We start from the raw sequence: 27,126 nt of genomic DNA, 5'->3' as shown, positions 1-27,126 counted from the left end.
AAACAGAATTATATATTGAGGGGTGCTTTATTAATTCCTGTCCCCTTTCACCATGAATGCTAGTGCACTAGGGAACTATTTAGCTGTTTTTTTTTTTTGTTTTTTTTAAAGAAATGTATACAGTAAGTAGCATTATTGGGCCAGTACAGAAAACATACCCTAAAATGTGGTGTTCTTGTATTGCGACAATTCATAGTAATGCAAGGACACCATGTTTTTATAATTGTAAGAGGAAATATGTGCCTCCTTACCCATTAAGCAGTAGTTTAATAGTCTTGAATCAATTACTTATGTATCGTAAATTTTATTGAAGCCAAAATTATATTATCTTAATCTTTAAGTAATAAAATATAGTAATATAATTGTTTATCTTCCATCAATATTCGAGTATTAATGCAAGTCAACAGGATTCCATCTAATGTTCAGCTGAAACCTATGGCATATTTAAGACTGAAATTATGATCTGGCCTGAAGTATTTGGTCTTCTTGTGGTGTTATTGATCAGTCACAAGCTGTTGAAGGATTTTGTAGGGAAACACTTCTTCAGCTGACACGTATCATCATCACAAGGTGTTCCAGCATAAATTGCTTGGCTTAACTAAAACAGGCTAAAAATCATGTCAAAATAAAATGTATAGTACATTTTATGTGTGAGAAGCTGTTAATATGAGTGAAAAACAAATGACTAAGTCTTAACATTCCACATTCAACCTGGGCTGTATGCTGTAGTGGTGACTAAAATTTCATGTTTGCCAAAAGGCATGTTGGAGAATCATGTTGGCAAAAGTGTGGAAAATCCTTCTCTTATCTAATGCTGTGGATCTCTACCTATCTATTTATATTACCAGTCATACACATATGTCTACGCCATAAGATGAGGTGCTTGCGTTAGATCTTGAGCAGTTCCTGCTGTTTTCCTTATTCATCTCTTACCTTCATTCTGGCACAAGTTTATGTTTGTCTTATCTGTCCATAGAATGTTGTTCCAGATCTGCTAAAGCCTTTTTCTAAGATATTTAGCAAACTCTGGTCTTTCCTGCTATTGATAAACCCTCTGTATTCATGCTGGTAAATGGTTCAGTCGATTGTTGCTTTTGACACAGATAGACCTACCTCCTGGTGGGTGTCCTTGACATAGCAAACTGTTATGAAACCATCTTTCTTCACCAGGGGAAGAATTATCATGTCATCCACCACAATTGTTTTATGTAGTTTTCTGGGACTTTTTGGTGTTCCTGAGCTGTGCTCTTCCCTAAAGATTTTAACAAATAGTTTAGATTTTGCCACACATTATGATATATATATATATATATATATATATATATATATATATATATATATATATATATATATATATATATATATACATATATATATATATATACACACACACATATATAGACATACTATATATAAATGAAATATAATTGCAGTTAAGCCTATTTCAGTTCCAGCATCTAGTAAATACCATATGTCTAGGTTTGGCTGCTGTGGTGTTACTGGGAATAATACTGTAGTTTCTGCTTAAAAGTGTAGTTACTGTACAAAGATGTTGTTAAAATCTACACACACAAATTAGTATGTAAAATTGAGTCAACTATAAAACTTTCATGGGTATGAAGGCAGACAAAAAACAGGAAGGCTGAGGTTCATGACTCTGACTATTACTCTCCAGGTTATGTGATTTTTTTTAAGCGGTCGCTTTATATTTTCCTAATTGCAGCGCTGTCACAAATTACAAAACTGACACATTTTGCCTGTGACAATTTGTCCAGTAAACAAAGTCTATTTTTTGCAGCAACCCTCCCTAACTGCTTGGCTGTGTACGTGAGTTTCTAACCAACTGTTCATTTTAGAAGCAAAGGCCTGGTGTTGTACTGTATTATCTCCCTTATTATCTATCAGAATTTATATTATTAAGTATATAAGCAGTATATAATAATATGATAATGATACAATGATATGATATTATATGCTATAATATTAAGTCATGACAGTTTCATTTTCAACATATGAAATAGGAAGATTTTAAACCACAGCAAGCATCATCTCTAGACCCTCATCTCTAATGCAGCCAGATTGTCCTATTCTAATTTCTGTTTTCTGTTCTTGTATTTGCTTTAAAAAGATAATTGGACTACATTGTTTAATACCTCAAAAGCCCTATCAGCATGCATAGTGTATCTATTTCATTTAGAGCTTTTCTACTTTCTACACACTAAGCATAGCTATAGAGATGAGTCTAAATTCAGCAAGATCAATGTCAGTTGTGACTTCCACCTTTAAATAAAACAGGGAGAAAAATGAGCTTTGACTGCAAGGATGTTGTGAGTTAAGCAATAAATAAAACTAGGCCATCTGTGCTGAAGCTGCAATCACTGTCATTTTATACCCTGTATTTCCTCATCTCGTTAACTCTCTCTCTCTCTCGCTTAGGAGTGATGGTTAGTAAGGAGGCAGGCCCCTGTGTCCTGTCAAATTCAGAGTCAGACTCAGAGGCTGAAGGTCCAACCCTTGGAAGTGAGAGAAACAAAAGTGGAGACGTGGTTCACAAAAGGAACAAAGCCCTGCAGGTCCGCTTCAAGGACATCTGCGAGGCTCAGAATGAGGCAGCACGTCTAGCTCGGGGCACCAGGGCGCGCTCTGTTTCATGCAAGGTCGTACACAAAAGGTACATGACCATGCCAGCACGCCGCTCCATACCCAATGTGACTAAGAGCACAGCAGTGCAAACCTCACCCGAATTAAAGAAGCATTATCAGACTTTCCCCTTCGAGCGCAAAAAGGGGCACACTATCAAACACACAGCACTGGTGGAGAACTATGAGAACCAAAACAATGGGTTCTTAAGTGAAGTGCAAGCTACTGAGGAGGAAAGGCCACGTGGAGCAAATGTACAGAAGACTAGAGTACTTTTGCACAGTATGCCACCATGTGCTGATGTGCAGGATTTGTGCCCAGATAGCAGCATTGATTCTTCAGGTCAAGGCCGGGAAGTAGATGCAAACCTGCACAAACCAGAATCAAAGGAAGAAGAGTGTACCCAAGGAAGTAGCTCCAAGCACAAAAGATTAACCAATCAGGGTGAAGTGGGAGCAGAACAAGAGCCCAACTGCACCACAAGTTCCTCCGCATCTTCATCAACCCAACCTCTGCAGGACAGAGGTGCCATTTCAAAGGTCACAGGCCCCATTGCATGGACATCTTTGACACAAGTGGAATGTCTGGACAGTCCATCAGTGCAGTGCAAGCGTAAGAAAGAACCTGGGCCATTGAATGGTCTGCAGTCTCAGACCCTACCACGTGCAGCCAGCTGCCCCGCCCAGGATACCAGTCAGGCTCACTTCCATGGTAGCTATGGCTTTGGTAGTATGGATACCAGAGGAGTCACCAGGAGTCATGTGTGTGGGCAGATGATTCCACTGCCTGGGGCAGATGGAGACGTGAAAGCCAGACTGCAGGCCATGGAGACTCTCATCAGCTCAAGCCAGGAGACCATTAAAGTACTGCTGGGGGTCATTCAGGAACTAGAGAAAGGAGAGGCACAGCGAGAGGGGTGAGTCACACTCTATATATAAACACATGTGCCACTCAAAAGCTGTACTTGCACAATCACCATATCACAGCAGTTTTTTCAATGCAAAGTTTATAGCTCATGGAAGGATAGATGAGCTTATGTGAATCTCAGGGTAATGCATGACGTATTGTTGTAATAACTTGTCATAAGAGTGCCATGGAGTGACAACAATGAATATATTTGAATCTAGCTGCCAAAAGACAACCATAACTCAACACTGATTAAACAATATCTTAAAGCCAAGCTTGCTTATAGCTGGACCACTTTTAAAAAAAAAAGTCTGTTTATTGTTATTTACCTGAAAGTATGGTCCATAATATTGAGTGAAATAAATCAGTAATACCTACTGAGAAAAATCATTATGGTGCATATTAAGTTTACACATAAAATTGTAAAATATTGCATGAATATTTACCCTGTTCTTTTGGAAAAGCATGGGTGCAGCATAACATTTTCAGCTTACTAATGAGGAATTGCACACATGGCTAAGATTGTGGACACCCGATCAATCATACTGATGCTTTTTGAATATCCCATTTCAGATTCAGTCCCTCTTTACTGCTGAAATAACCTCCGGTTTCTGGGAAGGCTTTCCTTTAGATTTTGGAGCGTGGCCGCAAGAGCCTTAGTGAGGTCAGGCACTGGTGTTAGACAAGGAGGCCTGTGGTGCAGTCAGCATTCTAGTTCAAAGGTGCTCAGTGGAGCTGGGGTCAGGACTGCAGGTCACTCAAGTTCTTTCACACCAACATTAGAAAACAATGACTTTAAGGCTCCTAGCTACAGTATGTGCACAGGACCATTCTCATGCGGGAACATGTTCAAATGGAAATCTTTAAGTTACAGCATACAAAGACATTCTAGATTGTGTGAATTCTAGATAATTGTGTGCTTTCAACTTTAAGGAAACATGTAGGTAAAGACCGTTATAAAGGTGGAATGATCAGATCTCCACAAATCTTTGACCATATTGAGTATCTTAAGCACATTTATCAATAGCTGAGTTTATGCCTTAGTGGTTATTAGTCAATTTTGCCCCCTAATGGAATTAACATGTACTATCTCTGTTTCCTAAAACAATTATATTAATTGCAATTATATTCCACAAGATTTGCAAATTTGATTTAGAATCAGCTATATTCATTTGGTGGGCCATATTACAACCTTTATCTGTATGGTCCCAGCCGCTGGTCATATGCTTGACACCAGTGGTGCACCCAAAAATACATTTTTCCTGAAGTATTTTAAATTGGCTACTCATCCTCAGCAGTGATCCTGGGCTAAACTCCCTTTGAAGCAACATTAAAGGGCCATAAGGGCTATGCGTAGGGTAGCTAATGGCTTTAAAACCTCCACATAGACATAGAAACAGTGGAGTACTAGCTAATTCCTCACCAGGAGAGAAGCAAAAGCCCTGCCTGGTCTTGGAATCACAAAACCACCACTCAAAAAGCCTCAATTAGTAGTGCCTCATCAGGCAGGCCTTTCATCTTCCAAAGGAATATGGCTCTGTGTGTATGTGTGTGTGCATGTGAGAGACTTCCTACCATTCTGCAGTTATTATTAGAGTGACACCCTCTGATCCCCTACTCAGGCTTGTGCTGTGCTTAAAGCAGCTGTGTTCATGAGGGGAAGCAGAGCAGCAGGCGCACATAAAAGCCCCTGTTTGTCTCTGCTGGCCAGGAGAGCTACCACAAGGGATTTTCTATGTTTCTCAGACTGTGAGCATTGAATTTAAACCAAATCGAAGCATGGCCAAGTCAGGCAAGGTGGACTTGGTTGAAAAAGCAGAGCATCCAGCACTTATGGCATTATGTAATACCATCTGATATGTAATGCTTACCAAAATGCTTTCAGCTTTCCATAGAATCTGTTCCATAGAATATGTTGCTGAATATCAATTTTCACTGCTCCAAATATTAATATCTGCTTCTATATTATTCTGTATATATTAAAAGAAATTCAGATATATATTGCACAGTTATAATTTTAAGTTTTATTTTTCCATGGGATTCCAGATCTGCTATACTGTACACCTCTAGATGCAACCAGATTCTATGTGAAACTTTCTGCCAAGTTAAAATGTAGTAGTTTGCCTCCTGTTCATACATCCCTAATCTCAAACATCGAGTTATTACTGTTTTATTAATTGAGTACTAAATGATTTGTACAGTAGAAATTTGGCACTGTACTGTGTTCCACACTCCCCAGGCTAATACCCAGAGACCCAGACATGATTCTAACTTTATTTTGATTGTCTCACAGATGGCGGTAAAACTTAACTGTCTCTGGGAATAATCATTCTGCTTCATTTTATTCATTTTGAGGGTACATTAGCTAATGGCAGGCTTTCTTGCTACAATACTTTCCAACAACTGGTGTTCCACAAATGTATCCAAAAATAAATTCAGCAGCCCAAACCAATTTCTGATCATTATCACGGCTGGTTCGTTAGCATGTCAATTACTCAACGTTCTATCCAAACTGGCAACGAATTACCTGTAGCTGCCAGAAAATAATGCTCACAAAGCACCACCCCCAACCCACAAGGATGCCATATCTGACGAAAACCTGTATATTTTCAGTGCATGTGTTCAGACAGAATACACAGAGTACAGGATGTTCTACAGCTGGTATATGATTACAGATTGTAGAGTCACTTGCCACCTATGAAATCAAGGTGAACTGTTGCCACTGTTGCGCAAAATCAATAAGCCTGGGTTATTTAGTTACGATTTATGTTGAAACTCATTTTGTTCAAATGAAAAACCTAAAAACAGGTTAACTTCGGTCTTGTCGAGAGGCAAGGGTTATAATGTAAATCAAAGCGAAAACCACCAGATTTGTCAGTAAAAAGTGGATGTAGTATATTAGCAGATGGTGTACTTACCACTTTAATTCAAGCTAGAATTAAGGTGCACAATTATCACAACTTATAATCTGATATTTTCAGAGTATTACTATAATATCTGTAAACTACAGTATATGGGCAAAAGTATGTGAATGCTTTACCCCTATATGTGGGTTTTCCAAAAACCTTACCTTAAAATTGGCTAGATTGTCTTGTAAATTAAAATTTCCCTTCATTGTAACCAAGGGGCCTAGTCTATAGAAGGGGCCTAGTGTGAATAAAGCAAGGTCCATGAAGACATTTGCCAAAGTTGGTGTGGAAGAAGAGTTTTGTCCAGAGTCCTGACCTCAGCCACAAATGAACACCTTTGGGAGGAATTGGTCCTCCTCACCCAACATCATTACCTGACCTCACTAACGCTCTTGTGGATGAATGAGCAAAAATCCTCACAATATCTAGTGGAAGTCTTCCTAGAACCAACTTTATATTAGTGTTCATGGTTTCAGAATGAGATGTTTACCATGCACACATGAGTGTGGTGACCAGGATTCTACATACTTTTGACTATATAGTGTATGTTAAGGGGATAAAACCATAGTGATTTTATACAGATTTCACAAAGCTAGCAGAAAGATAGAGTATACATATTTCAATCATACAACTAAGAATGAATCAAATATGAAGCTAACATACAGCTGGGTGACATGAAGGCAGGGTGGTTTAATGTGTAATATAATCTTTTTTCATTTTTTCAAACAGTTTCAAACTACACACATTTCTACTATTTGATATTTTGCATCTGCAACTGAACCAAAATCAGCAGTCATTACTTCACTCTCACTGGGATTGAGGTTTGGTATCAGACAACTATCATATTTGTCAAAATACATTTCAGTTTTCCAGTTGTTCTGTCTGGGAACACTAAACAAAGATGACAACAAATCAGAAATCATTTTAGCTCATATATAATTTGTGTCAGTGTTATCTGGAATACATGTCATGTTTCCAAGAAAAACATCTGACAATAAAAAAGAATGGTCCACCAAACCACATGCATCATAGACCCAAATGTTTCCGTAGTTACCGCTGTTTACTGTAACAAGTGCAAGTGCTTGTTTATATAATAATATAGTATAATACTCTTTACATGAATTCCTTAAACACTAAAAATGTAATAAAAAAATTATAGTGATAAGTGGAGTGAATATAAGGCCCTGATTATAGGTAGTTCAATAATTAACGAGTAGCTGTTTATTTATAGGCAATTTTGTACAGTGAAGCAGGTGCTGCAATTTTAGATTTTCCGAGCAGCACTGTGTTTTTCACTGGTCGTTCTTTTGCATAATAACATAAGCAAATAATAAAAACAATGACCCATATCTCAGCAGCCTGCTGAAACATTGCAGGATTCCACTGTAAAGCAACATGAAGATATTTTAATGGTGTGTAATGTAAGGCAGACTGTAGTTGCCAGGGAGTTTTTCACAGGTTAATGATGAAGCATGGTGTCATGCTCCCTACTGTAAACCCAGGGCTCCACTCCAAAACGTCTTTCCCAGTATGAACTGAGCTAAAGCCTGCAGTTAGCACAAGATACTGTGCCAGATCCCTGCGGCAGAGTATAGTGGAAAGAAGAGAGCCCCTCTGTAAACACATCCAATCGCACATTCAAACATGTCATAACCGCAAGAATGCTTAATTCATTTAGCATGATTTTTTTTTGTTTGGTTTTTTTTTTTGACAATTTTGACAGATTGAGAGCTTAGAGCCTTAGGAGTTCCTGTGTGAAATGCTAAAACGATCTTTTGTTGATTCACATATTGGAGTCTAATCAGAAACCCAAAAAGTTATTTATTTATTTATTTATTTATTTATTTATTCATTCACTTATTGGTTTATTCGTTTATTATTTATGATGATCTTTTTTTAATATCACATGGATATATACACAAGCATCTGCTTGGGTCTCAACCAGTTTGTGAACCCCCATTAGACCATTAGAAAGATTCTACTGCAGACAAACAAATAATTATAATAGGTAAATAATAATAGCTGCATGAATACAATTAATAACAAGTTCATAAGTTCTTATTAGTAATCTTCTTAAATGTTAATCTCAAACAAAATCCGTAGCCTAAGAATGAAATTTGTTAGTCAGCACTTATGGCAAATAAATTGAGCATACGCTCTAGAAAGAAAAAACTCTTACTCATAAATAATAATAATAATAATAATAATAATAATAATAATAATAATAATAATAATAATAATAATAATAATAATACTTTACATTAAGGGTGTAATGCCAGTATATGTGTCTGTATTTATTTAGTGATTCAACAAATCATATCAGTATATGTATTTGGATTTAAATGTGTAAGTGACATCTAATTGTTTTAAACATTGGAAAACACTCAGGGAAAAAAAAAAAGGATTGCTACATCATGTGCACATGACCATCCTTTGATAATCTTGATCTGTGATGAGTTTACTTTATACTATAAATTACACATTATTATCCAAATTTAACCTTTTTCTTTTGTCCTTCCAGCCACATGTAGGACTGCTTGCTTTTGCCTACAAGCTACATATCTTACCGCTTATCCATTTGAAACTAAAAGTCACCAGTTTGTGTCCTGTATGATTCGATACACAATGCAGACCTTCAGTACGACGTCCTGTGTGGCCAAGCTTTCTAAAATTGTGCATCCTATTCATATACACTCTTGTCCAAAATTCTGACAGCACTAGTAAAGTTTCTATTTGCATACTTTTCTAATTTAATACAACAATTTTCCTTACAAATTATATTACTGACAACAACTTGAATGGAAAGTAGTATATTATAAATATTTGAATGAATTTCAGAGGTTCTTAGTGTTATATGGTATATATTTTGCCTTAAATACAGTGTGCACTTAAGATGGCAGTGACTCAGAATAGCTTCAGTAGAAGAGATTAGACATGAGGAAAATCTGACCTTTTGTATAAAGCAGTTAATATGGTCAACAACACACATTTGCAGACAGGGCAGTGGTGGCTCATGTGGTTAAGGGGCCGCGTTCAAGCAGCTTGGCAGTGCTGGGCCCTTGAGCAAGGCCCCATAACCCTCTCTGCTCCAGGGGCTATGAATCATGGCTGACCCTGCACTCTGACCCCAACATCTAAAAGGTTGGGATTATTTGCTTTTTTAATGGCATATTTAAAAAAAAATAGTTTAAATTTTTTAAATGATATTTTTAGAAATATAAATGAATTATTAAACAAAGCACTAAACATTTTTTGACAACAGCAGTGGTCCAAAAGCATGCAAGATTGAGCAAAGGAAATAGAAAGATATTGCAAAAGAAATTGAGATGGTCCAATAATCGTGCAACAGAGGAAATAATTTCCATACTCACCAATTAATTTCCAAGATACATTAAAGCTGGTTTTCATCTCCATCTATGTGTATGATACATGTCTGTCTGTATTAAAAGATCCAGGTTTTTCTATCAGTTGTACCACATTTTTTGGGCATAATTTGCAGAATTATTTCCATATTTTTATAATATTATATAAACCTTTCATTGTGGTCATGGACTTCTAGACACCACTATATGTATTTATGTCTCATTTGAAAATATTAGCTGCTCATTTCTAATTCTGTATTCTGTATTCTTTTTTTATTTCATATATGAGAATCTGCATCTATGCTAGGCAAATGTAAGGTATGTGACATAGCACATACAACAGCACCAGCTGTTTTACATGGACAGAATATCAATGACCACCATGATGCCCAAGTGCACTGACAAATAAAGTGATGCAATTAAGTTTTCATTAAGCTTTAATAAAAATGCATAACTGCATGGCTTCTGGGTGCTGAGCATTATTTTCTCAGGAGAAACCAAAATCTCCTGTCATGGCGGCACACAAATAATACATCAAACCTGGCCAGGGTGATGCGTAGCCAAATTTCTCGCTGTGAATATTGACATTGGCAGAGCCATAGCCGTAGGTATGTCATAATAACACTGGAGACTTGAGCACATTTGTAATACTGAGAAGATCTTTCAGCTACTTAGTATTAAGCAATCAGGGACATATTGTCAGCTTGTTGATTGCAAATTTAGTGCATTCACTAGCTACTAGCTAATTTGGAAAAAGGGTTTCTCTAGAGCTGAAGACTTTATACTTTTTTTTGGTGACTTAACTGCATCAGGAGCCCTTGTTGTCAATCACTGAATGTAAATGATTATCAATCAGTCTACTGCTTTAAGAGATGTTATTTCCACTCTCCTACACTCACATTTATTTTTTCCTCACCTGTTGTCTGTTTATTCACACAGCAACATTATCTCATGTCCAATGCCACCAGTGTCACATGGTGATGGATGTTTGTTTCAGAGCAAGTACAAGTATAGCTATGCTTAATTAACCATGGTGTTGGAATTGTACTTGATCAAACATTTTTTGCCTATATTTTATTATGAGTATTCATTATTTTGAGTATCTTCAGTGGAATAAATGTTGGTGCAGCATGTAGCAATGCTAACTCACAGGACCAGGGTGTTGGTAAGAATACTATTAGAACAAGGAGGCAGATCTTTTACATATTCTTTTTTCTTTGGCAGCCGACTATCATACCGAACAGGGCAGGATACAGCCAACTGTGACACGTGCCGAAATAGTGCCTGCATCATCTACAGGTGAGACACTATAAGCTGTGCTTACCATAAATATGTAGGCAATTAACTCATTATTATGAAATACTGTATTTTATGAAAAGAATGTTGTTTATGTTTCTGCCTAGCATTTTCACACACCGACTAAAATGGATTCTATTAAATTAGGTTTATTTTTTAGCTCTTTGGGGGTTTTTTGGTTTAAACATTACAGACACACATGCACATTTTTTTTATTAGGAACAACACGTAAAAAAAGAAAGAAATTACAGACAGGAAGCCAGGAGCAATGAAGAAGCAGTTACTTAGGGAATGTTTTTAATCCAAAGTCAGTAGGACAAGCTTAAAGCAGGATATACAGTAGTAAGGATGAATTGTGCATGGGAATAGCAAGACTTATAAAGTATACAGTAGGAAACAGGGAGTATAAATACGCAGGCTAATGAGTCGTTAAATGGGGTGATAATTATAAGCTTGGAGATGGTGAATACTGATAGGTTCAATGGGAGGTGGGAGTGTCTTAGGGTTTGACAGCTGCTCACTCCACCAGTCTCATGCTAAACAGTGGATTTCACATAGCGTTAGTGTTTTTGTCAAAGTCAACAGTCAACTTATTATTCTGCATTTTATGAGTCATTCAGCGCTACTTTACACGTTATTACCAAACAAGATATTTTAAGAATGGCTAGACTCTAGACACTCTTGATACTATACAGACAATATATAGTCCCATAATGCACTGCAAACATACAGACAGGTAACAAAAGGCACAAATTATGCCTTGGCAAGTCTCCAGAACTGTACTTGGTTGATGCACTAGCCTAAGGTTGCAAGATTGAATCCCAAGTCCACCAAGCTGCCAATGCTGGGCCACTGTGCAAGACCCTTAATGCTGTATAAAATGAGATAAAAATGTAAGTTGCTTTGAATAAGGGCATCTGCCAAATGCATAAATGTAAATGGACTAGACAGGCAAAACACAATTCTCCCAAAAGATATTCCCTCAGTCAGTTTGATGGTGATGATGGAGCGATCTGGTGACACTGAAAGACATATCACTCTTTTAGAATAAATGTGTATTGATTTGTTTTGACTTCTGTAATAGGATAAAATCCAAGTCATACTCAAAAATGCCTCCTACAGCAGAGAAACTGTATTTTCCTTTAATTTGTCACCTGTCTGTACATCAGTTTCAACACCATGACTGTGGAATCCCTGTGATGAAGCCTCATGATGAAAGCTAAATAAAGCGCAAGGTTACCAGTTTAATCTGAAGCACTGAGCTCTCAGACTTTAACTAAGCATGTTGATTTGTGTACGTTTATGAAGCTCTCAGTTCTAATGATATGTTTTTGCGACTCGCTGTATATGCTTTCTTAAATCTTTAAAACTATCATGAACACCATTATTTGTAAAAAAAAAAAAAAAAAAAAAAAAAAAATCCTAAACAAACAAACAAAAAACAAACAAACAAAACTGTTGAATGTGGACTGATTTCGTTTTGCACTGGAACACAATTATAGTGAATCACAACGCAACTCGTACTCAGGTCTGCACTTTTTCAATAAGTAAAGTAACCTGCTCTTGTGTTTAGCTGATGATGACATTATTAGTTTCCACAGAAAGTGTGTTTTCATGTCTTGCAGGAGAACATTGTGAGGTGAGATTCCTTGCTGTGCATAATAGCACTAAAATACTAAAAAACAAAAAATATGATGATTCGCTTTGTATTCGCCTTTGTGATGATGTAAGATGAACGTAAATGCACCTGGGTTCAATAGAATCAAGTGAGTCTGAAAACAGAACAATGCAGCAGGGAGGCACCGGGAACAGTCGCCCTCGCACTCGGACCACAGCAAACATGCCCAATGTGAAAAAGCTGCTTATTACAGGGTTATTCTAAAAATTCACTACACACAAGTTGGCATAAGACAGATGTGATATTTGAGACTATACTATTACATTTACAGCATTTAGCAGACACCTGTATCCAGAGCAACTTAAATTTTATCTCATTTTTTATTCAACTGAGCAATTGAGGGTTAAGAGCCTTGCTCAGGGGCCCAGCAGTGGCAGCCTGGTGGACATGGGAATCAAACTCATGATCTTCCAATTGTTAGTCCAGCACCTTAACCACCAGTCTCCCACATCCCCCTATTATTTAATCTTGTGCAACCTCACCAAAATCTATACTCATGAGCCACTCTAGCTAGTGTGTATCTGTGAAAATGTACAGAGTGTACTTAGAATTAGTTGCATCAGTAGTCCTTAAGGACCAATTATGTACACAAAGTATTCTTAAAGGTATACTATATTTATGTTCCAGGAGCAAAATACCTATTAACGGTGCAAAATATACCCTCGATAGTATCTTTATTTATTAACACAAACACAGATGAGTCTTGATCTCATTGTTGTAATTCAGCAGCTGAAAGAGAACAGTTTGTATCCATCAGTTACACTACTTATGTGCAGCATTCATATATATCTACTTGCGTTCATGTGCATTCACGAAATAGCTTGTCCAATTTAGTCATTAAACTAAATTATGCTATAGGGAAGCAAGGAAACCTAAAACAAACAAACAAACAAACAAAAAATGTTTTTGTTTCTTTTAATGAATAGCGGATGGTGGAACATTTTCTTCTGTGATCATTCATCATGTAAGTGTTCATATATGTAATACAAAGCCAGAGGGCATTCTGTCTACAACACAGAGCGTTGGATTGCATCATTATATAATCACAGGATGACCTATAAGATGTGTGTGAATGTGTGTGCCAATGGCATATGGATTACAAGACTTATAGAAAACACTGTGGTTGGGAGATTTTACATTTATAATGCATAGTGCTGATTTTATTACCAAGACCAACAAAGTTATTATGGTTCAGTGCTATTGCATGCATCCAAACAAGCACACTTATACGCCTCATTTGAACGTGAACAGCTTGATATCCATTTATGAATGTTTATATCAGCATGTAAGCATATGAATGCATTATGAAAGCACACACTTTTTTATATGCAACCTTTTTTCATTCATTTACTCTACATGGACTCTTATACTGAAGGAGCTACTGTGTATGTGAGCTTCCCATTTATCATAAAAAAGTGACAGTCCAGCACACTGAAGATGGCAGTGGGAATGCATTTGTCTAGATAGATTAGATATGAATTTAAATGAATTACAGCCAGAGGAGTCAGTTAAACACCGTTGATACAAAACGTGCAATTGTTTCTCTTGTTTGTATAAACATAGAGTTTAAGAATGCCATTTTATTTTGTTTACTTTGGGCTGATTTTCATCAGTTCCATTTGATAACTGTTCAGCATATTCAGATGTATCCAGCAGTGTGATAGGATTTAAATAACTAAAGAAAACAAGCAATTTGCAGGGCAATAATTACCCTGGTTGTAAAACAATTATAGGCTACACAAAACTAGATCTCTAAACTAAATCTCTTTTTTGTATTGTTTCGTTTGTGCTTCAAAACATCCTACAAGAATTACACATGCCTGCTAAGCTACCATGGGATGTGAGATCTGGTGACAGTGAAGGCCATGGCATATCACTTTTTCTAATCATCAGGATAGAAATGTTTCATCATAGGTTAAAGATAAGCAGGAATAAATTTGTATTGATTTAAAGTGACTTTCCTGTAAGATCCAAACCATACCTGCAAAATCCCCCCAACAGCATATAAGAGAAACTGTTTATTCCTGAAATTTGCCACCTTTCTGTGCATGAATTTCAACAGCATGTCTGTGACGAATTACAAAGTAGACTATATCATTTAAAAACAAAAAATGACAAGGTCACACATGCAATTTGAAGTGCTGAGTTCAGATTATTTGTTCACAGGCTTAACTAAGCATGTGTGAATTTGTGTAACCACCTTACAGGAATTACATCAGCCTGATGTTAGGTGGAAAAATAATGGTAAATAATCCTAACATATAAGCATTGAGATTCCCCCACCCCAGTTCGGTCATATGCCAGTTAGCACTAACCACGGAGAGTGAAGCCTCACACATAAAGCTACCACTGCATCTGCCCTTTTCCCATATACATCAGCTCACAGACACCTACAGTTGTATAATGTCACTCTGGATAATGTCCTGGATGTCTCTATACATAGGGGAAATTAAGACCTTTCAGCAAAATCTAATTTCATTTATAAAACTTCCTCCACATAATTGACATTTCTTTGTAAACATACGCAGAGTCATTTTTCTCAGCTTTCGTTCCCAGTTTGACAGTGTTGTGTGTGATGTGCTTGCCATGTTTCTGGTTAAAGTCCATCTCAACCTTGCTTCAAGGCATGCTTTAATAGACGCAAAGAGAATGAGAGAGAGAGAGAGAGAGAGAGAGAGAGAGAGAGAGAGAGAGAGAGAGAGATAATAATAATAATAATAATAATAATAATAATAATAATAATAACCTTTATTTTCTATAGCGCTTTTAAAAGAACATCTCAAAGCGCTTTACAAAAGCAAAATAAAAGCAAAAAAATTACACACATAATATAACGATTAAAATTAAATCAACAAAAATAGACAATAAAATAAGCACTATGTAAAATTACAATTAGTCAAATTAAAAGCTACCCTAAAAAAATAAGTTTTAAGCAGAGATTTAAAAGTGCCAAGAGATGATGCTTGCCTTATCTCAGTTGGTAATGAATTCCACAGTTTTGGAGCTAGTGAAGAGAAGGCCCTACTGTATCTCCCATCGATTTTAAACGAGTTAAAGGAACAGTTAAAAGACCAGTTTCAGAAGAACGAAGATCGCGAGATGGAATATAAGGAATTAAAAGATCAGCCAAATATTGAGGAGCTAACCCGTGTAAGGCCTTGTAGGTAAGCATCAGAATCTTAAAATCAACCCTAAACCTAACGGGGAGCCAGTGCAAGGACTCCAAAACGGGAGTAATGTTAATTGTTATTTACACAATGTTAATTACACAAAATATTAATACGTTTGGAAGCTATACTGTATATATAGAGAGAATAATTTATTAATCTCCCCAAGGTTAAGTTTGGTGTGAAACCAGCACAACACAATGAGCAATTAGGAGGACTAAGACTTAACACTTCTCGAGACTTCACAATGTACCACAATTAAGAGAGAATTACATACACAATTTCTGTACAGGTTAGCAAGTTAAGCCATATGGGGTGAGCAGTTGTGGTAGTATGTGTATAAAAGTATACAAATTTACAATAATTATAAGTATATTAATAAATAAAGTGCCAGTGTACAGTGCGTGTACATGTGCAGGGACACTAAGTAAAAATCAATAGACATGTCTATCATCAAGTCCGAATAACTTCCCAACCTTACTGCTGTCTTATTGTAGAATCAGAGTGCAGCGGGCAAGAGTGACTTCTTGTACCTGTGCCTGTAACAACTAAGCTGCCCTAATCTACTGGAGATGTAGCAGCGGTGTTTGGCCAGTATGGCATGGAGGGTGTGTTTAATAGTGTCCATCCTCTCACTTTTGTCCACCATCCGACTTTCCACCATCGCATCCAGGGTTTCCGGTTTGCATAGACAGATGGATGGATGGATGGATGGATGGATGGATGGATGGATGGATAGATAGATATATAGATAGATAGATAGATAGATAGATAGATAGATAGATAGATAGATAGATAGATAGATAGATAGATAGATTAAAGTAGTAATATCAAAGTAGAGTGTGTAAAATGTCTAAAATCCTTTCTAGCTAAGTCTAATTTTCTCAGGATTTAAACAGGTTTTAGGATACATGGAGGAGACGTAGTGAATGGATATAAGACTAGTTCAGTTTGTAATCATATAACTACTGTCAAAATATCAGTGCTTCTCATCATCTTAACAGCACAAGCATGTTCTCATACTACAGACAGCAGAAATATTTAAAAATGCTTAAAATGGCCTAATCAAAACGTGTTTATATTTTAATAAATAGAACAGAACTGAGATAAGCAATGATTATTTCCTTGCTGACGTGGCTCTGTCTTGTCTAATGCTTTGAGAGATGACACTGATATTCAGAATAAGAACACGTTTCCCATTGTAAACTCATAATATTTTCACTATTCACCCTATTTTTCTTGAAAAGTTAGAACTTCACATCAGCTTGAGGTCCATGCAACTGTCTGTCATTTAATAAGGAAATTGACTATTATAAACTATTGTCTATTAAATTAGACATTATTATAATTAGTAATTCATTATTATTTTAATTTTAATTCACTAGTTAAAAGCATATAAAAAGATGCATAAAGCCGGGCCATAATATACTGTACTGTATATAGAATGAATACCAAATCCATCAAAAAATCATGTTTTTTTTTCCCCTGTATCTCTTTGTTTACTAGAAAGCCTGTTCTTTGTTTCATATCATCCACCATCAATTCAATATGACTGTCCAAAGAAGAGCTTGAAAAATGATAATGTTTAGTGCCCACCATCTTCGCATCTTGAGCTGTGGATATCCACTTATTCAGGCAAAACCCAAGCAGATGCATTTTTAATGCGAGGCGAATTCCACATTCTAACACTTCAACATCGTTTACATTAAACGCATTTAAACGTATTTATGCCAATATAAGTAGTATGCAGCATTATGCCTACTTTATTTGTATCAAGGACAATTATTGTTACTATCCTTTTGGCATGAATTATTAACTGGTGGTTGATTTCTGTCCCTGTCGCTTACATAAGATGCGTTTTGCATTGTTAGTCACAAGTCTGTTTCCAATAAAGAATTTATGACGGTGGAATAAACGGAGAAAATCCGATGCTTTATAACAGGTGAAGATGAATTCTTTCAGCTGTCAGAGATCTCTTTCACTCTGTGATTGCCTTAAGTCTGCTAAGCTGTTAGAAAAAAAGATAAAGAGAGATAAAGATACTGTGTGCAGCTGGGAGCCAGCAATGGTATGAATGCCGTGCTGTAGTCAGCACTAATGAGCCCTGCTGACTCACTGAAACAATCTGCAACAGGAAAAGGGGGAAAAGAGGATGTCTGATTGCTCCAATCTGTTCCTGAGCTGTCTAGAGAGCATGACCTGACAGTTGATGGTTAGCTCTGCATTTTAGCCTGAAGTGCCAATCAGACGATCGGGCCAGTCAGCCATCCTGTTCCTCCCTCCTCACTCGGGAGTGAATTCTCTTCTGTTTCCTTAACTTGCCTTTCTTTGTATCCTCTCCCCATCCCAAGCATCCTAGAGAATGGACACTGATGGATCTTTAAACAGACAGAGGGAGTACAGGAGATGGATAGAAGCCATGTTTTGCAACACAGCTAGAAAGCAGAATCATAAACTACTGAAGATGGCTAGATAATTGCAGCACCCATGTTTTAACAGTTGTTTCTGAATAACAATAATGCATCGCCTGACAAGTCTAATAACTATGATTATACCACAGCACTCTTGAATACTCAAGTCTGATTGGTCTGGAATAATTTTCTGTTAACATCATGGCTCTGACCTAGGCACCAGTTACAAAAAAATTATATTAATATACTTCTTGTAATGCATTGACATTTCTAAAGTAACAACACCTATGTGTATGGCGAACACTTCAAATAAATGAAATGAGTTTTAGCTAAGCTAAGCTAAGCTTTAGCTTAGCTGGTAGAGTTGTCAGTACAATATTTTGAAGGGCTCTGCAGTGTCAACACAACAAGCAGTCACTGTAACGTTAAGCCTTTCTGTAACATGTCAAGCTGGATGTTTTTGTATTATTCATTTCAAGAGACAGAAAAAGACAGCCTGGGTTGGGTTGTTTATAGCTGCTATAACATAAGTGCTAACAGGAACCAGCTTGATTTGTCGATGTTCCACAATGTCGATGTTATACAGTGCTCAGCATAAATGAGTACACCCCCTTTAAAAAGTAAGATTTTAAACAATATCTCAATGAACACAAAACAATTGTCCAAAATGTTGACAAGACTAAGTTTAATATAATAGTAAAAAGTAAAGTTAATAATTTAATTTAAAATACACATTTTTCAGTTTAACTCAAATTAGGGTGATGCAAAAATGAGTACACCCCACAGCAAGTAGACTACATCTAGTTCTTTGTATGGCCTCCACGATTGTTAATGATAGCACCAAGTCTTCTAGGCATGGAATGGACAAGCTGGTGACAGTTTGCAACATCCATCTTTTTCCATTCTTCAAGAATGACCTCTTTTGGAGGATGGATGAAGAGTGAACTTTTCTCTTCAGAATTTCCCATAGGTGTTCAATTGGGTTCAGATCAGGAGACGTACTGTACAGTACTTGGCCCCTGAATCACTTTTAAACTGTTCTTATTCAGAAATCTAACAGTGGCCTTAGATGTGTATTTAGGGTCATTGTCATGTTGGAAAAGTGCACGACGACCAAGGTCACGGAGTGATGGTAGCATCTTCTCTTTCAGTATAGAGCAGTACATCTGTGAATTCATGATGAGATCAATGAAATGCAGCTCCCGACACCAGCAGCACTCATGCAGCCCCACATAAGGATACTGCCACCACCAGGCACCATGCATTTTTCTTTGTATTCCTCACCTTTGCGACACCATACAGTTTTGAAGCCATCAGTTCCAAAAACATTTATCTTGGTCTCATCACTCCAGAGTATAGAGTCCCAGTAGTCTTCATCTTTGTCAGCATGGGCCTTGGCAAACTCTAGGTGGGATATTTTGTGCCTGGCCTTTAGGAGAGGTTTCTTTCGTGGACTGCACACATGCAAGGTATTCCTGTGCAGTGTACGCTGTATTGTGTCATGGGAAATAGTCTTCCCAGTTTGGCTTTCTACTTCTTTAGATAACTGCAGTGAACTTGCATGCCGATTTACTTCAACCCTTCTCATCAGAAGACGCTCTTCTCGAGGTGTTAACCTCCGTGGACGACCTGGAGGTCTCTGTGAGATGGTCGGGGTTCCATCTTTTTAAAATTTTTGTACCATTTTTGCTACAGTATTCTGACTGATAAGTAAAGCTTTGCTGATCTTCTTGTAGCCTTCACCTTTCTGGTGTAGAGAAATAATTTTCTTTCACAGGTCTTGTGACATTTCTCTTCCATGTGGTGCCATTGCTGACAGCATGAAATGGGATGTAGCCTAACACCCTTTTATAGTCAACTGTCTGCTGGACACCTGTGTAATGAATATTTAGACTCACCTGTGATTGAATTCTTGTTAAATTAGACATTTTTAGTCTAAAATTTTACTTTAAGTGGGGTGTACTCATTTTTGCATCACCCTAATTTAAGTTAAACTGAAAAATGTGTATTTTAAATTAAATTATTAACTTTCATTTTCATGTTAAAAGTTAAACAGATGTTATATTAAACTTAGTCTTGTCAACATTTTGGACAATTGTTTTGTGTTCATTGAGATATTGTTTAAAATGTTACTTTTTAAAAGGTGTTATTCATTTACGCTGCGCACTGTATATATGTGTGTGTGTGTGTGTGTGTGTGTGTGTGTGTGTTTGGGGTGGGGGATGGATCTATCACACGAATCTCCAATTCTATTCTAAATTTCATCTCTGTACTGAACTGATTAGTTAATAAAAACAGTTGAAAAAAATGATATGATAATGAAAGCACGTTTGTGTTGAGTGTATGTCTTAATGCATAGATATAAGATACAATGTTTGTGCACCACCTAAGCCAAGTCTCCAGAATAACCTGTTCTTCAGAGTAACCTACTGAGATACAGACAGCTTGTACTCCATCTTGCCCTCACTTATTGCTAAAGAGCCAGCAACTTGCAGAGTAAACACTACACAATCAATCTCAATCAATCTTTATCTAACAATCTTGCTTTGTGCAAACACAGAAGCGAGGCCTTCATAAAAAATCCTATTGTTCAAATATTTATGGCAGTACACATACTGTAAGTCTGTATTTTGGCCAAAAAAAAAAACCTCTTTGGGCAGTATCTAAATCCTACATTGTGAGTGTGCAGTTATTTGCATGTGTAAGCATCAGAGCATATAATTGAGAAAGACCTGAGGTTACCTTTATCTGCTGTTAACAAAAAGGAGAGTTTTATGAATCCATAACTAAGCTGCCAGTCAAAGTAATGTAATGCATGCGTAGTACAAACTTCTTGTGTAGGGACTGAATGTGCACCTTGAACAGATTATTATCAATATAATTACTGTGGATGGTACCACTTAAACACCCTGAATATGGCTTTGGACAAGAACTGTTACAGATTTGCTTCAATGGATTAGGAAATGTTAGGGATAAATAGTAGCTTAATTTAAACTTTATCATTTTTATTTTATGTTTCTAAACTTCTGTAAAGCTGCTTTGTCCAAATAATGTCCATTGTTAAAAGTGTTATACAAATAAATTGAATTGAATAGTGTTGATTATAAAAGCTTTACGACTGCAAGTGGTTTTGCACTCAAACACAAAACATCAACAAATCAGACTTAAATTTCAACAAATTTAGAGTGAATAGATCACAGAAGGAAAATTATTTATAATTGCACTAGCCGATCTTATCCAGATGAGTGACTTCGTTTAGTGGCATTCACATTATCTCAGGGAGTTTTTTCTTGCCAACATTACCTCTGGCTTGCTCATTAGGATTAAACTGATATAATGTCTGTATATATTTATAATATAGTGTATAAAGTGATTCATTTTGATGAAATGGTCATCTGATCATTAAAGTACTTTTGTTACCAGCTGTCCACATGAACTCATCCACATACTGTATAAGGCCAGGAATGTGTGCGAAGAAATCAATTGTCCAGACCTACCTAATGAATAACTGCTCAGTACGGTCTTATATACATGCTGGAGCAGTGCACTGTTACCCCATTCTCTTCAATCTATAAGAGTCAAAAACTGCTAAGCTTTCACAAACAGTGCAGGAAGAATAAAACACAAACTTGAGTGTTATTTCCAAATTTAATACACTGAAAGAAATCTACTCCAATCATTTTTTTGCGTGGATCTATCAGTTACTAGAACTACGTTGCTTGTCATAGGAAACAGGACAAAAATTCAGAGGACACATATTATTTGAGTAGATCATCGCGGACTGCAGTCAGACACTCACACGCTGTATCTTCTAGTGCCAAGTGATCTCATAACAAGCAAAATAAACATGGGCTTTTTGTGCTTGGGTGAATACAATTGCCTGCCAACTCGGCTGTAATTTATTTAGAGCACCCACTAATCTTAAATAAATAGATAATAATTGATGCTCATGACTGTACTCACATCCATCCTGTTATGTGTGTTTGGATTTTAATAAATTCTGTCGGGGGTGGGGGGTGGGGGTCGTTTATGGACTGCAGAGCTTTTACATCTCAGCACTGTTCTACGATGAGTCACAGTATTCAGGACACGGCTGCATGCAGAATGATTTTATTTAGATCAGATTAAAGCTGGTGCAGGACACTAATCGGAGGATTTAACTGCTCCCGTCCACACAAATCATCTTATCAGCCAGGGATCATAACTGTAGGGTGGAGAGTGGGTCAGACAGCTCACAGTGACTCACACACCCATAGCACAACTACAGTAGTATACAAAGTCAACTGTGTGTTTATACTGAACTTGAGTTATGGTCCTTTTCTGTTGACAGTTTAACATGTAGAGATAAAAAAAACAAAGAACCATAAACCTGATGTAGCTTGAGAGGTCCTGCAGAGAAGAATGGGAGAAATGGAACAAAAATACGTGTGGCAAGCTTGTAGCATCAAAAAGACTCGAGGCTGTAATTGGTACCAAAGGTGCTTCAAGAAAGAAAGAAAGAAATTTGCAAAGATTTCAAACAAACCTCTTGTCATTATGTGGTATTGTTTGTAGAATTTTGAGGAACATAATGAAGTTAATCCATTTAAAGCTGGAAAGCTGTAACATAACAAAATGTGGAAAAAGTGCAGCGCGGTGAATACTTTCCGGATGCACTGTAGGTAGGTAGGTAGATAGATAGATAGATAGATAGATAGATAGATCGATAGATAGATAGATGGATAGATGTATGGATGGATATGTATATATTTAAGATCATCCAGTGTTTAACAATTCCTACCATGTTGTTATCCTAAAATTGTTTTTTAGTTAAAGCAGCTTTATGCCATCCTACCATTTAACATCCTGCCTCTGTTAACTAAGCTGCCCTAATCTACTAGAGAAGCAGCAGCAGTGTTTGGCCAGTATGGCATGGAGGGTGTCTTTAATACCGTCCATCCTCTCACCTTTGTCCACCATCTGACTTTCTGCCATCACTGGTTTAACACTTTGCAGCCAGTACCTGACCTCACTAATGCTCTGGTGGCTGCATGAGCACAAAACTCTATAAGCACACCCCAAAATTTTATTGAAACAGCCAAAAAGGATTCATCTATGTATTATAGGATGTTCAAAAAAGCACATGTGGGTGTGATTGGTCAGGTGTCCCTATACTTTTTTCTATCAATACTATTCATAGTAATAATAGTATAATATGTTAATTATAACACATGCAGTATATAATAATTCTGCTGTGTATTCCTATGTACATCAACTTCTTGGGCTGAGTTTATGTTTAAAACCAATTTGCCATTTAAATGGTATTTTTAATAGACACAAGAGGGTGACTGACCTGAAAACATAGGGCCATTAAAGATGAGTGCAAAGTACCGTGTTTTGCACCTTGATTCCTGAGCAAAATGTAGACCCTGAAGACCCTGGTGAGTGAGGAAAAAGAAAGCAAAGCTCACAGAACTGAAGTGCTCTCATGTGCAACATTTAAAACAGTGCTTTTAAATAAAGATTCTGTTAAATGGCAAAATGTGTTCTTTCAGGTCATAAGTATTGTACGTAAGGTGTTATAGTACTTACTCCTGATGTACAGTGAGGTCTAACTAAGGTCTGGGAGCACTAGTGAAACTGTTACTGAAATTGAACACAATTTTTTTTCATTGCAAATGATATCAGCAACAACTTCTGAAACGTAGAATATTCGAGTATCTGAGTATATGTACGTCCCTGTTTTGTTTTAATGAGAAAGAGTTCACTCAATTTCACGTGTTTCTTTAAAACCTGATGATGCAAGCGAGATCAAATTCATCAGCATGTCATCAGAACACATGCTTCAAAAAAAAAAAAGAAAAATGTCTAAAAGTGACTAATAACACAAATTTGCTTGTCAATTTGCTTATTCAAATTTTCTATTTTGAACAGTGACCTAGATAATGGGCAACGTCTTAAATATTCATATTCTCTCAGAAAATCCCAAAAATTTTAAATAAACAGATAAAATAATTTTATTTAATTCTAACACAAAAAAAAAATTCAATTGTGCTATAGCTTGAAAATTAATATTCTTATTTAAATTTAAAACTAATCTAATTTAAATCTAATTTAAAACTAGAAACAAACATAAAAAAGCAATTTTGAAAATTCTAAAGGAAAATATAAATATTTAAAAATATTAAAGAATGTTACGCATCCAGATTTTATGAACCATAATGAATACTCAGAGCACATTTTCTGCCGTGATTAGTCGTTAAAAACATCCTAAATCTGTTGTAGGTTCATAAGAGTTCATCATACTGTATACTGGGCTTATATCACATAGTATCACTTGGTTTTGAAAGTTGGAGAATTGTTTACAAGTACAGTATGAGTAAAAGTACCTGATACTAGTATAATTATTATTGATGGATTACAATCATTATAATTATTATATTCACGCCTAAAGTAAATGCATATATCTCTTTTTTTTTAGTGTGGAGCTGGACTTTAAGTTGCAAGAGGATAAGCTCCAGCCTCTGATGAAAAGACTGTGTCCAGCAGTAGACCCGGCCTACCCTTCTCTGCCTTATACGCATGAAGTGTACACTTCCACCCCCAAGCGCAAATCCAAGGCTGAAGCCAAGAAGCATGCACGCTGGAGACTCTGGTTTCTCTGAATCGATGCTTTCACCTTTCTCTTATTTCCAGCATTCATGCACCATGATGCCACAAGAACAACTAGAGCATCCTGTCAAATTCTGCACTGACAAACAAAAAGTGAAATACCACAATCTAGTGTTTTGAGGTTGCAGCACTTGGGTTGCTCTTTGACATTGGATTTTAATGAGGATTTGCATTTGTTTTTATCCTGTCATCTTTAATAACAACCTGGAATCTGGAATCATGTTTACCAAAAGTTTTTTTTTTTATGTGTGTTTAAAGATTACAGTAAAGATAGCCAGCAATTTGGATAGTAGAGATTAGGGCTACTAATTAAATCCAAAAAAATCTCTCATTTTATTGTCCTAACTCTGTCTACTTCTGCAGGGGCTCTATAGAGTGGAACAAATAACCTTCACAAGTAGTTCAATTCTACTTTGGACGGTCATCTAAGACATCTAGTCAGCAAAGCACAAACTTTGGGAAACAATATAGTGAATGTTGAATCTAAAACATTTTCTTATTTTCTTTCTTTCTTTATTAAATTGTTCATATTTTAAGTTACTCTGAGAAATTTTGTGTAAATGCAGAATTATTTGACTGCATGCACAATACATGGCTTTATTCATGAGTACTTTATTTCATAGCTAACTTTATATCTGTTATAAATGTTGAAAATTTTATGATGTTGAGGATTTGGCTGTTGAGAAGTAATTACATTGGTAGATTGTAATATTCTGTGAGCTCAAGAGGAACTGACATTCTCAAGAAAAATGTTTTCTATAAATTGTACTGACTTGTTGATTTCGACAATAGTCTGTCTTTCGTACTGAACAACATCTATGACCGTGTAGCCGAAGATTGTCCAAACATAAAATAATGAAGTTTTATTGTATCTTTTCAGGCAAATTACATGGTGTTTTCTACAATTAATGTTAAACACTGGGATAACGAACGCTGGGATAATAACACAAACACTGGAAATGTACCTGCTTATTTGTGTACACTCAAAACCTGAAATCCCTCAAGAACTAAAACGTGAAATGTGACGGACAAAAAGGGCTATGTAAATATCTTATTCATATCAATTTAAGCAGTTATTACTTGTCAGCTTTGTATTAGCTACTTGAGAAAAGTCGACTTCCCTCAAGCCATTACATAGCCTACATCTACTTCAATGCTAAATGCAGTATATTGTTAGGAACCAATCACTTGATCTCTAGACATCAGTCGAACCATATATTTTTTATAATTCATACACATATTAGTTTAGATTTACAGTCGAATTGCACAGTGTGGACTAGCTGTAAGTGTAGCATAATGATACACAGATGCATTGTTAACCTTTGAGAAAGTGCAATTGATTTATATTGTGCAATATTCTACATTTTATACTCTTTCTACCCACAAAAAATTCATTTACAATAAAGAAACTGCTGCAAAACCCCAAGCCTCGGCTGTCATTTTCAAACTGAGTCACTCTTTTATTTATTTTTCCCCCCAAAGCCGACTAGCACTGTCTTGTTTGCAGATACCTAAAAAGTAGATCACAGCACTCCACGCATAGAACAGATTGAACAGTGCTCTGAAAAGGACTCAGCTGCGGGATTTAGAAGGTGCGTACTTTTTTCTTGCTGAAATTGATTGGCTCCAGCTTTGGCATGCTCCACAGACATGCCCTGTGATTGGACTCCCTCCAGTGAAACACCTGCTTCCCAGATATTGCCAGTGAGTGTATGGGGATACGATCATCCTCTGATCTCTCTCTTTCTCTCTGCTCTCAGCTAATATAATGCACTATGTCTTTTTTGTGTCTAAATGCATGTTACATAGAGTTTTAAAACACTCCACCTGTTAGTCATTAACTAGTTTCTGTACTGAAACACCTGATATGATAGGGATGTGTTGGTAAAAAGCTTTGGTAGGTTCTGTTAGCAGAAAAGCAGAAAGCTATTTTAGCACAGAACTGATAACAGAGCTCAATTTTAATGTTAAAGCCTGTTAAATCTAGCTAAATCCTGTAGCTTGGATTGACCTGTTATCTGTTCTTATGACTTAAGGATTTCCAGGGTCAGTGATATGGATTAACATGCTTACTTTAAAGGCTAAATGCCTAAATAAAAATTATAT

The 27,126-nt window shown here is 36.5% G+C and overlaps 1 protein-coding gene across 1 annotated transcript in view; it reads left to right on the top strand.

Moving 5' to 3' along the window:
- insyn2ab (inhibitory synaptic factor 2Ab) overlaps window positions 1–25,462 on the top strand; it is a 37,046-nt gene extending 11,584 nt beyond the window's left edge. Inside the window, exons 2-4 of the mRNA XM_060879477.1 lie at window positions 2,437–3,556; window positions 11,042–11,116; window positions 24,830–25,462. Of these exons, the coding sequence (XP_060735460.1) occupies window positions 2,442–3,556; window positions 11,042–11,116; window positions 24,830–25,013 (1,374 nt within the window). The 5' untranslated portion in view covers window positions 2,437–2,441 and the 3' untranslated portion in view covers window positions 25,014–25,462. The remainder of the gene's footprint in view (window positions 1–2,436; window positions 3,557–11,041; window positions 11,117–24,829) is intronic.
- Window positions 25,463–27,126: the final 1,664 nt, after the last annotated feature.

Source organism: Tachysurus vachellii, chromosome 10, assembly GCF_030014155.1.
Source record: "Tachysurus vachellii isolate PV-2020 chromosome 10, HZAU_Pvac_v1, whole genome shotgun sequence".
NCBI lineage: Eukaryota > Metazoa > Chordata > Actinopteri > Siluriformes > Bagridae > Tachysurus > Tachysurus vachellii.
The sequence above is the reverse complement of the archived record's forward strand: the minus strand, read 5'-3'. Positions and strand labels throughout refer to the sequence as shown.